Below are 16,197 nucleotides of genomic sequence, written 5' to 3'. Positions count from 1 at the left end.
TAGTAATCTGTTCAGTGTGAATCTGTTCAGTGTGAATCTGTTCAGTCAGGAATCTGTTCAGTTAGGAATCTGTTCAGTGTGAATCTGTTCAGTCAGGAATCTGTTCAGTTAGGAATCTGTTCAGTGTGAATCTGTTCAGTGTGAATCTGTTCAGTTAGGAATCTGTTCAGTGTGAATCTGTTCAGTGTGAATCTGTTCAGTCAGGAATCTGTTCAGTTAGGAATCTGTTCAGTGTGAATCTGTTCAGTCAGGAATCTGTTCAGTTAGGAATCTGTTCAGTGTGAATCTGTTCAGTGGGAGGAAACGAGCAGAAAACCTGAACTGAAACCTAAAATCTCCATCAGAAACCACAAAGACCCTGATCCAGAAAACTTGAAACTATCAGGTAATTCTGAGTCTTAATTCATTTGGACTGATCAGCCAATCTGGGTGAAGTGACTCTGCAGCGCCCCCTCTGCTGATGACGCGCTCCTGCAACAACATCCATCACTTTCCTCCTCCTTCTCCTCCTCCTCCTCCTCACTGGTACCCAGAGCGACAAACCTCAGTGCATCAGTGTTTGATTGTAGCCCGAGTCGTGTAGCTGTTCCGCTGCTCCTGAACTGGTGAACCGAACCGAGCCGAACCGAACCGCGAGGAACCCGGCCAACGCACCGGGATGGACCCCGAGCTGGAGTCGCGTTTCCAGCTGTGAGGAGCGGAGCAGGAGCCTGGAAAGCCCCGGAGGAAAGCGGAGGAGGTGGCGGGGGGGATCCGGGGGACAGAGCCATGGCGACTGGCGGCGGCGGCGGCGGCGGCGGGGCGGCGCGCAGGCGGAGAGCCGGGATCCCCGGGTTCTGCTGGAAGACCTGCTGCTTCCCGCTGCTGCTCTGCGTGGTGTCGGTGTGCGGGGAGGAGAAGACCTTCATAGTGGAGGTAAGAGGAGGTTTTCTAAAAGCAGAGAATAACATCGGGAACTGAACCGGATCCGGACTTAGAACCGGTTCAGCGCTTTGTTTTCTGACGCTTCAGCGTCAGTAACAACGTCACAAACTAACAGCTTAATTGCTCATTAAGCCTGATTGTTTCCGCCTGTTTGGCAGCTTTAATAAGTCCTTCAGATCCTCTGTTCCCCCTCCCCCGCCTGCTGCTGCTGCTTCTCTACATTCAGACACATGTTGACCAGAAACAGGCAGGTTAAAGTGAGGCTCCAGTCCAAATATAGCCTCTCCTCCATAATTCATGGATCTGCTGAGTCGGGGTGAATGGGGGAAACTGATGGAGATGTTGGTGATCGGTGCTGCTGCTGCTGTTTTCCTGTTTTGTTGCTGGAGATGCTTTGATTGAGACAAAGAGAGCGCCTGTGGCAGTGGAACAAAGGAGGAGATGTTTTCTCCACAGCAGTCTGAGACCAGAGGAGGAGACAGACTCAGCTCCACCGTGAAAACATCACAAAGTTAGAGAGGCGGCAAACTGGAGGGAAAAACTCCTGAGGGATGCTGGAGCAGAAAATCCAAGTCCATCTGTGTTTGTGTGTGTGTGTGTGTGTGTGTGTGTGTGTGTGTGTGTGTGTGTGTGTGTGTGTGTGTGTGTGTGTGTGTGTGTGTGTGTGTGTGGGTCCCATAAGGGTCTCATCTGGGCTGGAGAGTGGCCCCAGCTCCATGGAGAACATGAAGCTCTGCTCTCCAGTGGTTCAGACTCAGAATGTTTTCACTCTGACTCGGTTCACAACATTTGCTTCATTTTCAGCTGCTGCGGTTCTGAGTCAAACAACACAAACAGTTAAATAAATGTTCCCCTCCTCACCTGAGGGGGCGCTGCACCAAGAAAAACTGAAGGAGACAATTTAAAAACCTGCTAAGTCCCTGAGCGCAACTTCCTTCACCAAAGGGAGACAAAAATGTATCGTCAGATTGAGGAGAGCATCGATTTATCAGAGATTTCCTTCATCTAAGGAGATCGGAGATCGGTTGATACGTCAATGTGAGGCCGATCGTTTCCCCGATCTTATTGACCTCGGTAAACTTCTGACCGACCAGGTCATGTCGGCACTTTTGCAGTTATCAGAAGTTGCACCACTGTTACCAGCTCAGCTACTTTCTTGCTATATTTAGCAACGTTTCACTCCAAAAAATCAGAAGCGGCAGGTCAGGCTTTTTAAAGATAAGTAATTGATCTGACTGGAAATTACAATCAGCTTTGAGTTGGAGGATTTCTCTTTAGTTTTGGCTAAAGACCACGAGTCATTTGTCCCGCTAGCGCTCCGCTAACATGTTGGTTCTGGTTGTATTTGTCCAGAATTTTAGCTTAACTTATTTAAACCCCGTTGAGATCTGGATCTCATTTTCAAGAGGGACCTGGACCTTATGTATTTCAGCTCAGATTTACTTAGTTTAGCTTATTTTAGCTAAGTTTGCAGTAGTTTCACTTAATTTAAGGCTTAGCGTTGCTTCATTTGGGCTGTCTTAGCTCAGATTAGCTGTTCTTGTTGAACTTAGGCCTGTTGATCTTAGTTTAGCTTCTTTTCTCTTAGCTTAGCACAACACCTGCAGGTTCCTCTGGAGGATTTTATTAATGATTGCTACAGGAAACATCCTGTGTTTCTGTGATGGTGACGTGGCAGCAGGAAATGATGCCTAACTGCAGATATCTGCTCCATAATGGAGGTAATGAGCTGAAAGTGTGTCTGAGCCCTACAGTCGGTGTCAGGCGGGTTTCCTCCCTCCCAGGAGGGGAGACTTCTGGGAAAGATGATGGTTGTAAACACAGCATTAGAGCTGAAGATGGACTGGAAGTGGGCTGCTGCTGCAGCAGCTGCAGCGGCTGCTGTTGCTGCAGCTGACTGGGTGGGGGGTGTGAATTCAAGGCCGCTGTCCTGATTAGTCATTGTTAGAGATAAATACACACACTTGTAACGTTTTCAGATTGACAGCCTTGTTGTGGCGCTTCCTCTCTCCAGCCGCAGCTGGAACCAACAGGAGCTGTCACTGCGGGTTTCATGATGGTTTTGTTCTGTCTGAAACCAGCTGAACCCGGACAGAGGAGACGGTCGATATGGAAACACGAGGAAGCGTCTTAAAACGTCACATCCGATGTTTTCAACTAACACGTTGACATGTCAGCAGAAAAGAAATGATTATAAAAATGAAAACATGGAGCAACAGTTCAGTTCACAGCAGCAATTTGAGTCGTGGTCCACAAAACCAGCTTTTATATTCCATTCACCCCGATCGGCAAGCTATCAGCCTAGCTAAACATTTAGCTATAAGCTAAACATTCAGCTTTAAGCTAAACATTCAGCTATAAGCTAAACATTCAGCTTTAAGCTAAACATTCAGCTATAAGCTAAACATTCAGCTCGCATCCTAAATATTAGTTAGCATGATAAGTATTTGCCTAGCTAACTAAATATCTAGATCTGCTCTAAATGCTTAGTTTGGAAAATAAATATTTAATTTCAAAATTAAATGTTGAGTTAAGCAAATAAACATTTAGTTTCCTTATTTACATTAACAAGATTTTCATCCACTAGTTTTTAATTTGCTACGTCTCTGTCTTAGCTTGCAGATGAAAGCTATGTTAGCTAAGCTAACGTTGCTAGTTCAGCAGTAAATATCACCGATGTTTTTCTATGTATTACACAGAGGTGGGTAGACTACTCAGACATTATGACTGAGTTGTAATGTTCTTAAGTTTATCGGTTAGATAGGAATGAGGCGAGAGCTAGTTTTAAGTTTGTGGCTTGCTTCTTGTTTTTCTAAGTAGATGGTCAGAGTTGTCCATAGTTTTATTGATTTAATGTAAAATATTGGTTCCACGGAACAGAACCAGTTTCCATTGCCAGGTTGTTGAGTCTTTTTAGGTTCCAGGACAGCTAGCTAGGCCCTTTCTTCACCGCTAGCGCTCGCTACCTCACGTTTACAAGCAGGACTGGAGTGATGATGGAACGACTCCAGACTCAACGAGTCTGAGAGCAGCCGCCGCATGTTAGATTCCTGCATTTAATTTTGGGCTGAAATTAAAAATTTATTCTTCACAGAACCTCAAATTAGACCCAAACATACACACACCTACACACACACACCTACACACACACACACACTACACACACACACACCTACACACACACACACACCTACACACACACACACCTACACACACACACATACACCTACACACACACACACACCTACACACACACACACCTACACACACACACACATACACCTACACACACATACACACCTACACGCACACACCTACACACACACACCTACACACACACACACACCTACACACACACACACCTACACACACACACACACCTACACACACACACACCTACACACACACACACATACACCTACACACACACACACACCTACACACACACACACCTACACACACACACACATACACCTACACACACATACACACCTACACGCACACACCTACACACACCTACACACACATACACACACATACACCTACACACACACACATGCACACGCATACACCTACACACACATACACCTACACACGCACACACACACACACACACACACACACACACACACACACACACACACAGTGCTTTGACCTGCTGTCAAAACACACAGATAGATTACTAGCAGTGGATACTCTGCAGACAATCGACATTCTTCAACTGTTATCAATTAATTAGATTTCTGCAGACGCGATCAGTGTGTTCTTAGTCCTGAAGCTGCAGAGTCACAGAGGGAAGCATGATGATGTAGGAGCAATCCTGAAGGACAGCAGGACAGGAGGACAATAAGAGGTTTCAGGACAAAAAGTCACTCTTGTAAACATCAGAAACATTAGCGCTAACATGCTAACTACAAACAAAACACTAAAAAAATGGATGCAGCACTCCTTAGAGAAGACTGCTGAGTTTCACATCAGAACTGGATCAGGAAGAGTCTGCTGAAGCCAGAGAACCAAAACTGAACTGAAGTTAGGACAAGTCACCAACGGAAACCTAAAGCTAAGGTAAACAAAGCAAAATCAACTAACCAATAATAAATGTATATACACTAAACGAATGTTAAATTAGGTCAAGACAGTCTGAAAAACTAATAAAATATGATAACACTCAAATAAAATAGGCTTAACAAAATTAAGCTAAATTAATCCAAACCTTAAAGTTGCACAGAATGAAGTGTTTGAATCTTATTTAAATTAATAAATGATTAAATAAAGTGCAGCAGGAGTGAACCAGAGTTTGTCAGACTGTTTTTAAACGGAGACAGTTGATCATCTGGGCCTCATCCTCAGCTCAGCTGTAGAGAAATCAGGATCAGCAGTTTCAACAGGAATATCTGAACGCCTTCATGATCCATCATCCAATTGTTTCTGAGAAATCTCCTTTAAACTGCCATAAATCAGAACATCAGAGCAGCGACATGAATAAGAACCAGCGTTAGAGCCACCACCTCACTGAAGATTCAAGCAACCTCAGGTTTGCAGCAGAACCTCTTCAGATTATTCCTGTCTGACATTTTAAACCAGTTCAACATCCAGTGAAGTCTAAACTGGACTCACTGGGACCAATGGCCAGCATTCATCTTTCCCTTTATGGTTCTTTATTTTGGCTTTTCTGTGAACAGGAAGTTAGATCTCACCACATCCTGCTGCTGATCCCAGCAACAGAAAATGTTTGTTTTGTATTTTTCTGTTTTAATTAGCAGTTTGAATAAGATGTGAGCAGATCCTCAGACAAACAGCCTGAGGATCTAAAGCAGCTTCATAATTAAATGTCCGTGTTGGTGAGAAATGGTTTCTCCGATCAGACCTAATCCTCCTGCGCTGCTCTCAGGAGCTCGCTGCTCCTCCGCCTGCCGTTCGTTTATAATTAGAGCTGTGCTCAGATCTGCACTCCGCTCCACGCCGCCGCAGAGATAAATGTCATCTGCTGCACATGCAGCGGCGCCGCATTAAAACCTTTCCTCTGGTGGCTCCGCCACAAAACCACCTTTCAGTTCAGATTAATGTGAACAATAGTCATTTAAAGCTCAAACTAATTAAACTAATGCAAAATATGAACATATTCATGCAAATATGCTGAAAACATTTGTATTATGAGCAAAAATGTATTTTTAATAAATGTTTTTCCTGTATGTTAGACATATATATCCATTTAAAATGAAATAGGACAACAGATATTTTACTGGGTTTGGTTTTAGAAATAGAAGTTCCTTTATTGTCACACAGTGGCAATCAAAGCAAGTAAATTCACACAAAGACAAAAAATAAAATATTTAAAAACAGAATGAAAAATAACGTGCGTTACAGTAAAGGGAAATCCTTAAAAATGTTCCGTGAGAAAGCTAATTATTTGACTCCTAAGTAAATATTTAGTGTTTTTTTATATAAATGTTTGAATAACGTGGTGAAAATATTTAGTATCAACCTAAATATGTAGATAAGGTGTAGCAAACGAGCAGGTTTAATATTTGACTTGGAAATAAAATGTTAACTTTATAACTAAATAGTTCATTCACAAGCCAAATGTCTTGCTGGCTTTACAGCTTGTGAAATATTTAGTTTGGAATTGTGATTTTTACAAATGTATGACAAACAAGACGAAAGTATCTGAAAAATGAACACCCATTTATTTTGCCTGGCAGCCTGAATAATCTAAATGATTTTGACTTAGCTTAGTTTATATTGTTATAGTTTATTTGAACCTTATTAGTTTTGTCTTTGTTTAGATCAGATTTGCTGATCTGGCTGATTGAAAGGAGGAAGATCCACATCAGAGCTCCTGCTCTGTGATTTGCTCATCGATTCTGTCTCTGTCTGGTTCTGAAGGGATTCTGTGTCTCTGATTAATAAAGTGGGCAAACTGTTTGCCATAGAGGCCTCAGAGGTTCAGCAGGTTCTGGAGGTTTTTATTGAGACAGTGAGCCGGTCGTGTCCTCCGTGACCCGGTTCGTCTGACTGAGAGAACTCTGCTTCATCCAGACTGATTAATCGGATCTCGTCTGATCCCTGGAAGACAAAGTGCAGAAGTCCTGACAGGAAGAGTCGGCGGCGGTCTGAGGATCTGCCCTGGGGGGGGAATCCTGGGCAGCAGGCCGGCGCTCTGCGCTGCAGCAGATCGGCTCCATTAATCAGCCGCCGCTCGGCTTCACCGGCTGTTTTCTGTCCTGATTGCTGCGATGGGATCGGGTTTTCCTGCTCGGCGCTCTGCAGCATTCAGAAACAGAAAATCATTTCTCATATTTCCAGAACCAGGCCTGTCACGATAACAAATGTTGCCGAACGATAAATTTCCCCAGAAGTGATGGTGATAAACGATAATGTAGATGTTTTGAGACCGTTTTCTAGTAGTCTAATATAATGATAATGGCACATATTGATCCTCACAGATCAATAAACTTTAAATACTAATGAACATTTAAAACTGGAAGACATTTTTAAAGTCCAAAGTAAATAAAACAACAAATAAAATGAATTATGAAGTCTCAAAAAAAGGTTTAGTTGAGACCAAAACATCAGACTGAAAACTTTCATCATCTAGTTTTTGCTGGAAAGAGAAATCCAATTAATTGTGCAAATGGAAATGACTAAACATGTTTTAATTTGTCATGCAGTTGAGATGCAACATTACCGTTCAAACTGCGGAGGCTTTGAAAACTATCAAATGTGACTTAATTCCACATTTGGAATGAAATAGATCTGAGTTTTTCTGTAGTTTTGGGTGAAAATATCAGAATCAGCTGTTAAATTGTGGTGTTTGTGTCACATACTGCTGCTGTTGGATCCGTTAGATTGAGGTGATTTGGGTTTTTTCTCAGCTTTTTGTGGGTTTAATCAGGTCAGAGATATAAATGTGATTAAAGTTTAAAATCTGTTCATTAAAGTTTGTTTACTGCTGCGCGAACATGAGCCACAGATTTATTTCATTTGCACGGCGCTGAATGTTTTCTTTCATTAAACGTTCCTATAAACATGATTATAACATGAGATGCTGAAGATAAAAAACCTGATGAAACATTAATAACAAGAGTTTAATCAGGGAGAAATTAATGAAAAAAAACACAAAAATGCTGACAGTTTTATGTCAATACTGGGTTATGTAGAAATATTAAAATTACTACAAAATTAAAGTAAAATGTTTAGATGCTTTTCTCTTTTCAGTTTTTATTTATACAGATTATTTCCATATTTTTAGTTGCAGCATGTTTACATCTATATTTGTAGATTTACGACACCATCATTAACTTTTTCAGCTTAATAATCTGTTTTAAGTAAAACTGTTAGGGTTTTTTTAGCTGTGATAGTAAACGTCTGGCTCACCTCGTGTTGCACGGTGCTGAAAACCTGAGGATGTCCCTGGCTGGAAGTGACTTTTAAAGAGAAAGAAAACAGGAAGACGCTCCAGAACTTGAGCTATCTGTGGATTTCGGATCGATTAATGGATCCATGTGAATCAGATTTTCTTTGACTCAGAAGGAAAAACCCTTCGGTTGTTTTCTGATCCGAGTTTCTGCAGCAGGAGGAAGATTTTATTGAGGTTTATGGAGATCATAATGAGTTTTTGTGTTTTATTGTGATGGTTTCTCTCCAGTTAGAAACATTTTAATAAACCTGCTTGTTTTTCTTCAGACCAGGAAAGTTTCAACTGCTTGTTTCTGTTTCACATTATTTCTCAGCGTTAGTGTCTCTCAGACAGCATTTTGTGTTTTCCAGCCACATACTGAAGATTTTTAGTACAATCAAGTACAAATGTTACCTTCACTTGTTATAAAAATGCTGTGCATGTCAAATATGACTTTGAAAGTTGACTTTGTGTTTAACGCCGTTTGTGCTTCAGTCTCTTTAAAAACGTGTTTGAATTTTTCCAAACATGGTTCTGTCCATCATGGTCCAGCTTGTCTGCTTGCTGGACGTCCATTCATGTCTCTGCAGGATGATGGATTTCTGATGGTTCGTAGTTGACCTTTTAACCCTTCCCTGACATTTCCCCTCCTTCCGGTCGTGTCTCCCAGACGTGGCTGAAGAACTACGGCTACCTGCTGCCTCATGACGTCAGGACGTCGGACCTGCGGCAGGAGAAGGCCATGCAGTCCGCCGTGGCGGCCATGCAGCGTTTCTACGGGATCCCGGTGACGGGAGTCCTGGACGAAACGACCATAGAGTGAGTCACGTTGTGTTTTCATGACAAATGGGATCAAATCTTTATCTATATTCCACTAATGTCGAAAAAATGCAATTTTGCAATTACATTCTTTCCGTTAAATAAGAAATTAGATAAAGATGATGCATTTTAATTGGGGTGTTTCCATTCAAATAAATTTAATTTTGTAATTTCACTTTGCGCAGCTCTGTGGTTCCTGGACCGCAGCTGCTGATTGTTGCTGAATCAGATGTTAATATTCTGTCCCGTCCTGCTCTGAGCCAAAGCTGCGCCTGTGTCCAGGTGGATGCGCCGGCCTCGCTGCGGCGTCCCCGACCATCCTCACACCAGCCGGCGCCAGAGGAACAAACGCTACGCGCTGACGGGGCAGAAATGGAGGGAGAAGAGGATCAGCTACAGGTAACGCAATAAGCAATTCATCAATTCATCAATTCATCACATGGTGAATGAAAACCAGTTCAAAAATTTAAAACATGAAAAAACTGGAAGACAAAAGTCTTTAGTCTGGTGCTTTGGTCTCAACTTAACATTTTATTGAAGATCAATTTTGTCTACAGAGACTTCATAATTCATTTTATTTGTTGTTTTATTCATTTAAAATGACTTACAGCTCCAGTCTTAAATGTCCACTAGAATTTAGGAGAATGCTTTAATTCACTTTTACCATTTTATTACTTCCAGATGAAAACATTATCGTTCATCACAATTAATTTATCATCCACCAAAATTTATTATTGTGATAATAACACTTTATTATTATTATTGTGCTGTTGACCAGAGTGTCCCACGGTACCCTGAACGCACCATTCTCTGCCTGCTGGCTCTCTGCACAGGTGTAAAAAGACCCTAAAGCAGATTAGGAAACTCCCAGGAGACACTGAACAGAACCGACATGGCTCCACCAAACGTTATTAGAAATCTAGCCAAAAGAATCTGAGTGTTCTCCTGCAGCTTCTCCTTGTTTTTGTGACTTAAACAGCATCAGCTGGTGAATAAAGCGACTGATGAGGCAGTCTGCTGAGGATCGAAGCCCGGCCCAGTGGGACCGGCACCGGGCTTTTAGGCAGAACCGACACCCATAAATACTCCCATCCTTCCTGAAAGCCCTCAAGGCTCAGAGCCAGAGACAGTTTATATTAAATAAACATACAGCAGTAAACCAGGCTGTGACGCAGAAAGGAAACTATTAAGACAGATGAATTAATAATTTACTCCTAGTGCTACGTTTCAGAAGGAAATAATAATAATAGTAGAGGGGGGACTTGATTAAAGAGTTTAATCGAGTTAATTGAACCATCTGTAATTAATCAAAAAACTAAATATTGACAAAATAAGTAACATTTTCAGTTAAACAACTATTTGCTGCTAAATAGCCATATGAGCATAAGAAATGTATTTTTACTTTTTATTTTGCATTGTGCATATTTTCCTGCATCATGAGGACATTTATTTTGGAAGTTTGTGGGTAGGAACTAATATCAGGGATGTTGGTTCCAGTGGTGCACCTGAGAGAGACGCGCCTTCTGGTGCCGCATGGGGAGGTTAGCACATGGCAGCAGAAAGTTAGATGAAAATAGTTTAATGAATGCTGAAAATAATAAACCGTATTCACGAGGGAACGTTTGCTGGTAATTTTACCAGAGTCCTTCTTAAAGCAGCTCCTGTAATGAGCCCAGCAGTTCCTCCGGCTGTTTGCTAATTCCTGCTGGCTAGTCTGAAGGAGCTGAGTGTGGGAGGAACTGCGTTTTGAAGGCGGGGCTACGCCTACCCAGGCATTGTGAAGGATTTGTCAAACATGCATGAAAGAATCGAAGCGACACTCCAGGTTTGTTTCTGGTTAGAGGATCAAATTTTGTCAAGATCAAAATGTCAAGCTTGATGCTGGCCCTTTAAATTTATTGTTGTCAAGGGGAAATCTCACTCTAAACTAAAAATCTCCCAGGCAACATGATCTGTTATTGGACCGCATCAATCCCACTCCGCCTCGCCTCGTCCCGCATGGCGCTCCATCGGGTTAGTGAAAATTACCACCTTCCCGCGGGACACTGAAGGCATCCCTGCGGCGCTGCTTCCCACTCTGCAGAGTCAGCTCCGATTACTGGCTGCTCTGGGTCTCCTCCTCCTGCTTCACCTCCCATCAGTCCAAACGGGCCTGCTGGCTCCGATCATTTCAAATCCGATTGCTCGTCTTCTGAGGCGCAGAAGCCCGGTCTCTTTCAACGAGGCTCCTTCTGAGGCGTTTGGTGACAGTTTGAAGGATGCTGGCTGCATCGGATCGTTTAGCATACATAAAGTATTTATTCCCACCTGCTGAGTTTTGTTCCAGTTTCTCCTTCATCCGCTGACTCCTGTGGGAGTTTTTCGGTGCTTGTTCGTCTTGGCGGAGCTGCAGGTTCCTGTAAATCCCTCTTCATGTTCTGAGAGCACAAAGCCAAACACACATCCGGAGCCGAAACGAGAGAAAATGATGTTTCCAGTTGACAACAGAGGCTGAGCGTATGGAGGACCAACACTGACATGATTTAAAATAAATAGTTTTTCCTTTTTTTATGCGTTTTTGTCAAACTTATTTGTATAGAAATACAAACATATAAAAGTTGAACGTCCATCACAATGGACATTAAGACGACTGTGGCTGTCGGAAGGTTGTAGGTTCGGTTCCAGCTTCCTCCTGCCACGTGTCAATGTGTCTGTGAGCAAGGCACTTAACCTCAAATTGCCTACCGGTGTGTGAATGTGTTTGTGAGCAAATGTGTGAATGTGACTCCAGTGGAAACGCTTTGAGTGGCCAAAATGACTGGAAAAGCTTGATAAGTTCAGTCCATTTAACAGCAACGTTTAATTATTTAGTGTCACCATGCAAAGAAAAAACGTATCTTTAGCGTTTCGCAGCTTATTTGTGGTTTCACAAGTCATTTATTTTATTTCATTGTTTTATGATTTTTATGAGCATGAGCACTGACTGTTGAATTGCTTGTAAAATAAAATGTTTTTTTCTGTATTTTAGTGCTGAAGTGAAAAGTATTATTTTTTTGCTACATTGATAAAAATCAGTTCTGAAGGCGTTAATTAGATTTATGGTGAATTTAGGTTTTCATCTGAAACATCATCAGAAATCTGCTGAGCTTCTTCAGGACCTTTTCCTGCAGCTCCTTCCTTTCCATCCCTCCATCCCTCCATCCGTCTCCTTCTCCAGCCGTTTTCTGTGAGTTTCTGAGACGAGCGATAAAAGTGAATAAAAATGTACAGCACGTTCCTTCTCCTGCAATTACTCTGTAACGACCTTTCTGGCTCGTTTATCTGCAGCTGCGCGCATCAGGCTGCACATTAACCGAGCTGCAGCCTCAGATGGAAACATCAGCAGATCAGAAAGAAATTATTCAACTCAAAAACACAGATTGGGATCATAATTGTCCCGTCTGCTCAGCGGTGGAGCCGAAGCGTTTCAGTTATCTGTTCTGCAGAGTTCTGGCCAAGCATTTCTTTTCTGTTAAGTAGCTTTTATCAGTTTTCCCAAACTTTTTCTAAGAGTTTATTTTTATTATTATCAAATAACGGTCATTCATTTAACCAGGTTAAATGAATAAAATAAAAACAGACACGTTTATAATTTTATTTTATCTTTTTCCATTGTTTGAACTCTATTTTTCCTAAGAAGTTGCCAAACATTCACACATTGATGTTTTTTCTTTATTTTCTTCAGCATTTGTGGGATTTAATATATTTACTATATTTGTCTGTCTGGTACATTTTAATTTAATGTGATATTTTTATGTAATTTATTTACATTTAAATGTTTAATGTATTTTTTTGTTTAATTTTAAGTTTTTATTATAATTATTTATGTTTTTTATTTTGTTAACTAAACTTTGCACTTCCTGTCCTCTGATTGGTCCGTTTTCAGGCTGAAGTGACTCCTGTCAGAAAAATACTAAAACTAATTTCCTCTGCTCCCCAGAATATCGAACTACACCCCCAAGGTGGGGGAGAAGGAGACGCACCGAGCGATCCGCCAAGCCTTCAACGTGTGGCAGGCTGTCACTCCGCTCTCCTTCCAGGTCAGAAACCAGCAGCTTCTCCTCATCTCCACCTTTCATTGTCATAAAAACATTGACTGTTGAGTTTTCCTCCCTCTGATCCAATCAGGAGGTCCCGAACTCAGACGTGGAGAGTGACGGGAAAGACGCCGACATCATCATCTTCTTCGCCTCTGGTTTCCATGGCGACAGCTCTCCGTTTGATGGCGAGGGGGGATTCCTGGCCCACGCCTACTTCCCGGGCGCCGGCATTGGAGGAGACACCCACTTCGACTCTGACGAGCCGTGGACGCTGGGAAACGCCAACCATGACGGTGAGAGCCGCCGCCAGGGGTCACAGAGGTCACATCTGGTTTTTAATAGTTTTCATGAACTGTTCTACATCTGGGAGTCATTTAATGTTTCATTTAAATTAGTTTTTGGTTTAAGTTTTTATTCTATTCTCATTAAAATGTTCAGTTTAATTTGTTTTTATATTTTGTTTATTTTAATTGAAATCCTTAATTTACTTGTTTTATTTTAATTCATTATTAATTTTTATTTAAAAGTCTCATATGAACTACATTTTTATTTCAGTTTGATTGTTTATTTACTTATTGAAACGGTATTGAATTGAAATGTTCACATTGGTTCTGATCAGTTTATTATTACCTGATTCATTTTTCCTCTGAAATCCTGCGGAGGCAGCAAAGTGTTTCGTTTTTCCACCATGGTTGTGTCTTCTGAACATTTGAGGCTAGAATTTCATTATTTTTAATCCACTTCTTCAGGTTTCTGGAAAAACTTCATGGAAACAAAGTTAACAGTTTAAAATGGCAGCAAACGAAAACCAAAAACTTTCTCTGAGTTTCATTGAGACACATTTAAATGTGTTTCTGCTTTCCCTAAAAGCTCTTCAACCTGCAATGCTCAGTCTGTCTCTATCACACACACACACACACACGCACGCACGCACGCACGCACGCACGCACGCACGCACGCACGCACGCACGCACGCACGCACACACACACACACACACACACACACACACACACACACACTCATGCGTGGTGTAATTGAAAGATTAGCGAGCAGATAGCGCAGTGTGATTCATGCTATCCGCTTCAGAAGGACAAACGGGACACATTTTTCACTTTGGATTAAAACTTCATGTTCCCACCTGAGTCTGGTGACGTTTGTTATTAACCTGCAGGACAAAACTGAGGGCAAAGCAACCCACAGGAACCAGAACCGCTCCCTCCTTCCTTTTGTAGAAACAAATAGAAATTCATCAAGAGGTGTTTACTTCATACAACTATCAACAAAGACATTTTATTTATTATATTTTATTTATTTGGTAGACATAAATAATTTTTTTAACCTGTTCTTTAAAATACAACAGAGTTTACAAAATATGAAAATTAAATTTGTGCAAACAGCAGAAATATTATTCAAGCGAGGAAAACTGTTCACACTCTGGGAACCTTTTCATTTAGTTTGTTTAATCTCCAGGTCAACCATTCAGCAGTGCAAAACGCCTGGGTGGACTTAGCTCCGCCTCTGAGGCGCAGCTCCTCCTTGAACAGGCAAACTAAGCCACAGCATTTTAATTTGTTTATTGTGAATAAAATTATTATTAAATCTGATTTGACATTTTCAACAGAAATGATTTGAAAGATTCCACATTTTGTAAAACCATAATCTTCACTTTTAGATGACTGTGTTGCCGTAGTTACGACCTGATGCTTCGGGTGGATCATAAATGTAAATAAAACTGAATAGAATTGAAAGTAAAATGCAGGCTTGAGACAACAGGAAGTGATGCATTCAAGGGTCTGAGCAGAAAGTCGGAGTCCAGGGAGCTGAAGGAGCCGTAATCTTCAAACGCATCAAGAAGAGCAGAAAATTATGGGCTGTAATTAGGTTCAGGCAGAGTGGAACCGATTAGAGAGCTCATAAAGTGTTTGAGTCTCAGCTCCTCCATCAGACGGCTGGAAGTTATTAATTATCTGGCAGCAGCTCAGGGTCCAGATTATCTAATCCCACATAGGTTCAGAACGGGCCGGGCCGCCGTTCTCCCTCAGAACCAGCAGGACAAGAAGGAAAGAGGTTCAGATGGAAAATGATCCACCTCTTCACTGTAGAAATTCACACATCAGGATTAAATGCAGCATTTTCTCAGATGCAAAAGCCGCAGTGATGCGAACATCATGCAGGAGAAGGAGGATTAATGCAACATTAGCAATTATATAAGATCCATGTTTAAACAATAAATTATGGGATGTTTCTGGGTATCACGGCTCAACAATCATTAACCGTTTCCTGCTTCATATCAAGTGCATGAAGGAGTGAGAGCATTAACCTGTTAAACCTTTAGTTGCTGTTAAATTATCTAATTAACATGGATTATTTTCTCTGTTCAGATCAGAACATTTTTTATGGATGTTTCTCTAATTGGAGAATAAAGTCTAAAGTAGAAAAAGGTCAAGCAAGTTTATACTTCTGGTTATGGAAATATGTATTGTATGGAAGTGTACTATCAAAATAAAAGAGACTGGTGCATCAGTGTTGCTGTAGATTCATTTTAAACATCCCACATTTTGCCTTTAAAACAGCTCATTCTTTGTTTTCTGTTTAAATGTTGGCCAAGAAAAGGGGAAAAGAAACGATGATGAAGAGATTACAGGAAGTTATTCTAAAGCAGGTGTTTATGAAGAGGTTTGGAAAACCCAGCTTTTATTTTGGAAGTCCATTTCCTGTTATCAGCAGGTGAATTTAGCATATAACTTAAATATAGGAGATGATGTGGGACACTTTACACATTATTATTATTAGTGGAAAATGCGTTAACCTTCTTGTTTAACTGCTGCTCAGCAGGATTCCTACAACAAATATGAAGATGTTTCTCTTCTCCAGATCCAACATGTTTGCTGCTTCATGAGATCTGAATAATTTATTCTCCCACAGATTATATATTTAAGGATGCAGTGTGTTCGTTTGGGACTGGTATTACTTTGAAGAGAAGAGCGATAGAAACA

General features: G+C 41.3%; 1 protein-coding gene across 1 annotated transcript in view; it reads left to right on the top strand.

Moving 5' to 3' along the window:
• Nucleotides 1-494: 494 nt before the first annotated feature.
• mmp24 (matrix metallopeptidase 24) overlaps nucleotides 495-16,197 on the top strand; it is a 25,838-nt gene continuing 10,135 nt past the window's right edge. Inside the window, exons 1-5 of the mRNA XM_055050098.1 lie at nucleotides 495-915; nucleotides 8,994-9,142; nucleotides 9,425-9,541; nucleotides 13,101-13,200; nucleotides 13,289-13,493. Of these exons, the coding sequence (XP_054906073.1) occupies nucleotides 769-915; nucleotides 8,994-9,142; nucleotides 9,425-9,541; nucleotides 13,101-13,200; nucleotides 13,289-13,493 (718 nt within the window). The 5' untranslated portion in view covers nucleotides 495-768. The remainder of the gene's footprint in view (nucleotides 916-8,993; nucleotides 9,143-9,424; nucleotides 9,542-13,100; nucleotides 13,201-13,288; nucleotides 13,494-16,197) is intronic.

This window comes from Poeciliopsis prolifica, unplaced genomic scaffold, assembly GCF_027474105.1.
Source record: "Poeciliopsis prolifica strain line A6 unplaced genomic scaffold, Auburn_PproV2 SCAFFOLD030, whole genome shotgun sequence".
Taxonomy (NCBI): domain Eukaryota; kingdom Metazoa; phylum Chordata; class Actinopteri; order Cyprinodontiformes; family Poeciliidae; genus Poeciliopsis; species Poeciliopsis prolifica.
Note: the sequence above shows the minus strand (reverse complement) of the source record. Positions and strands in the feature narration are given on the sequence as shown.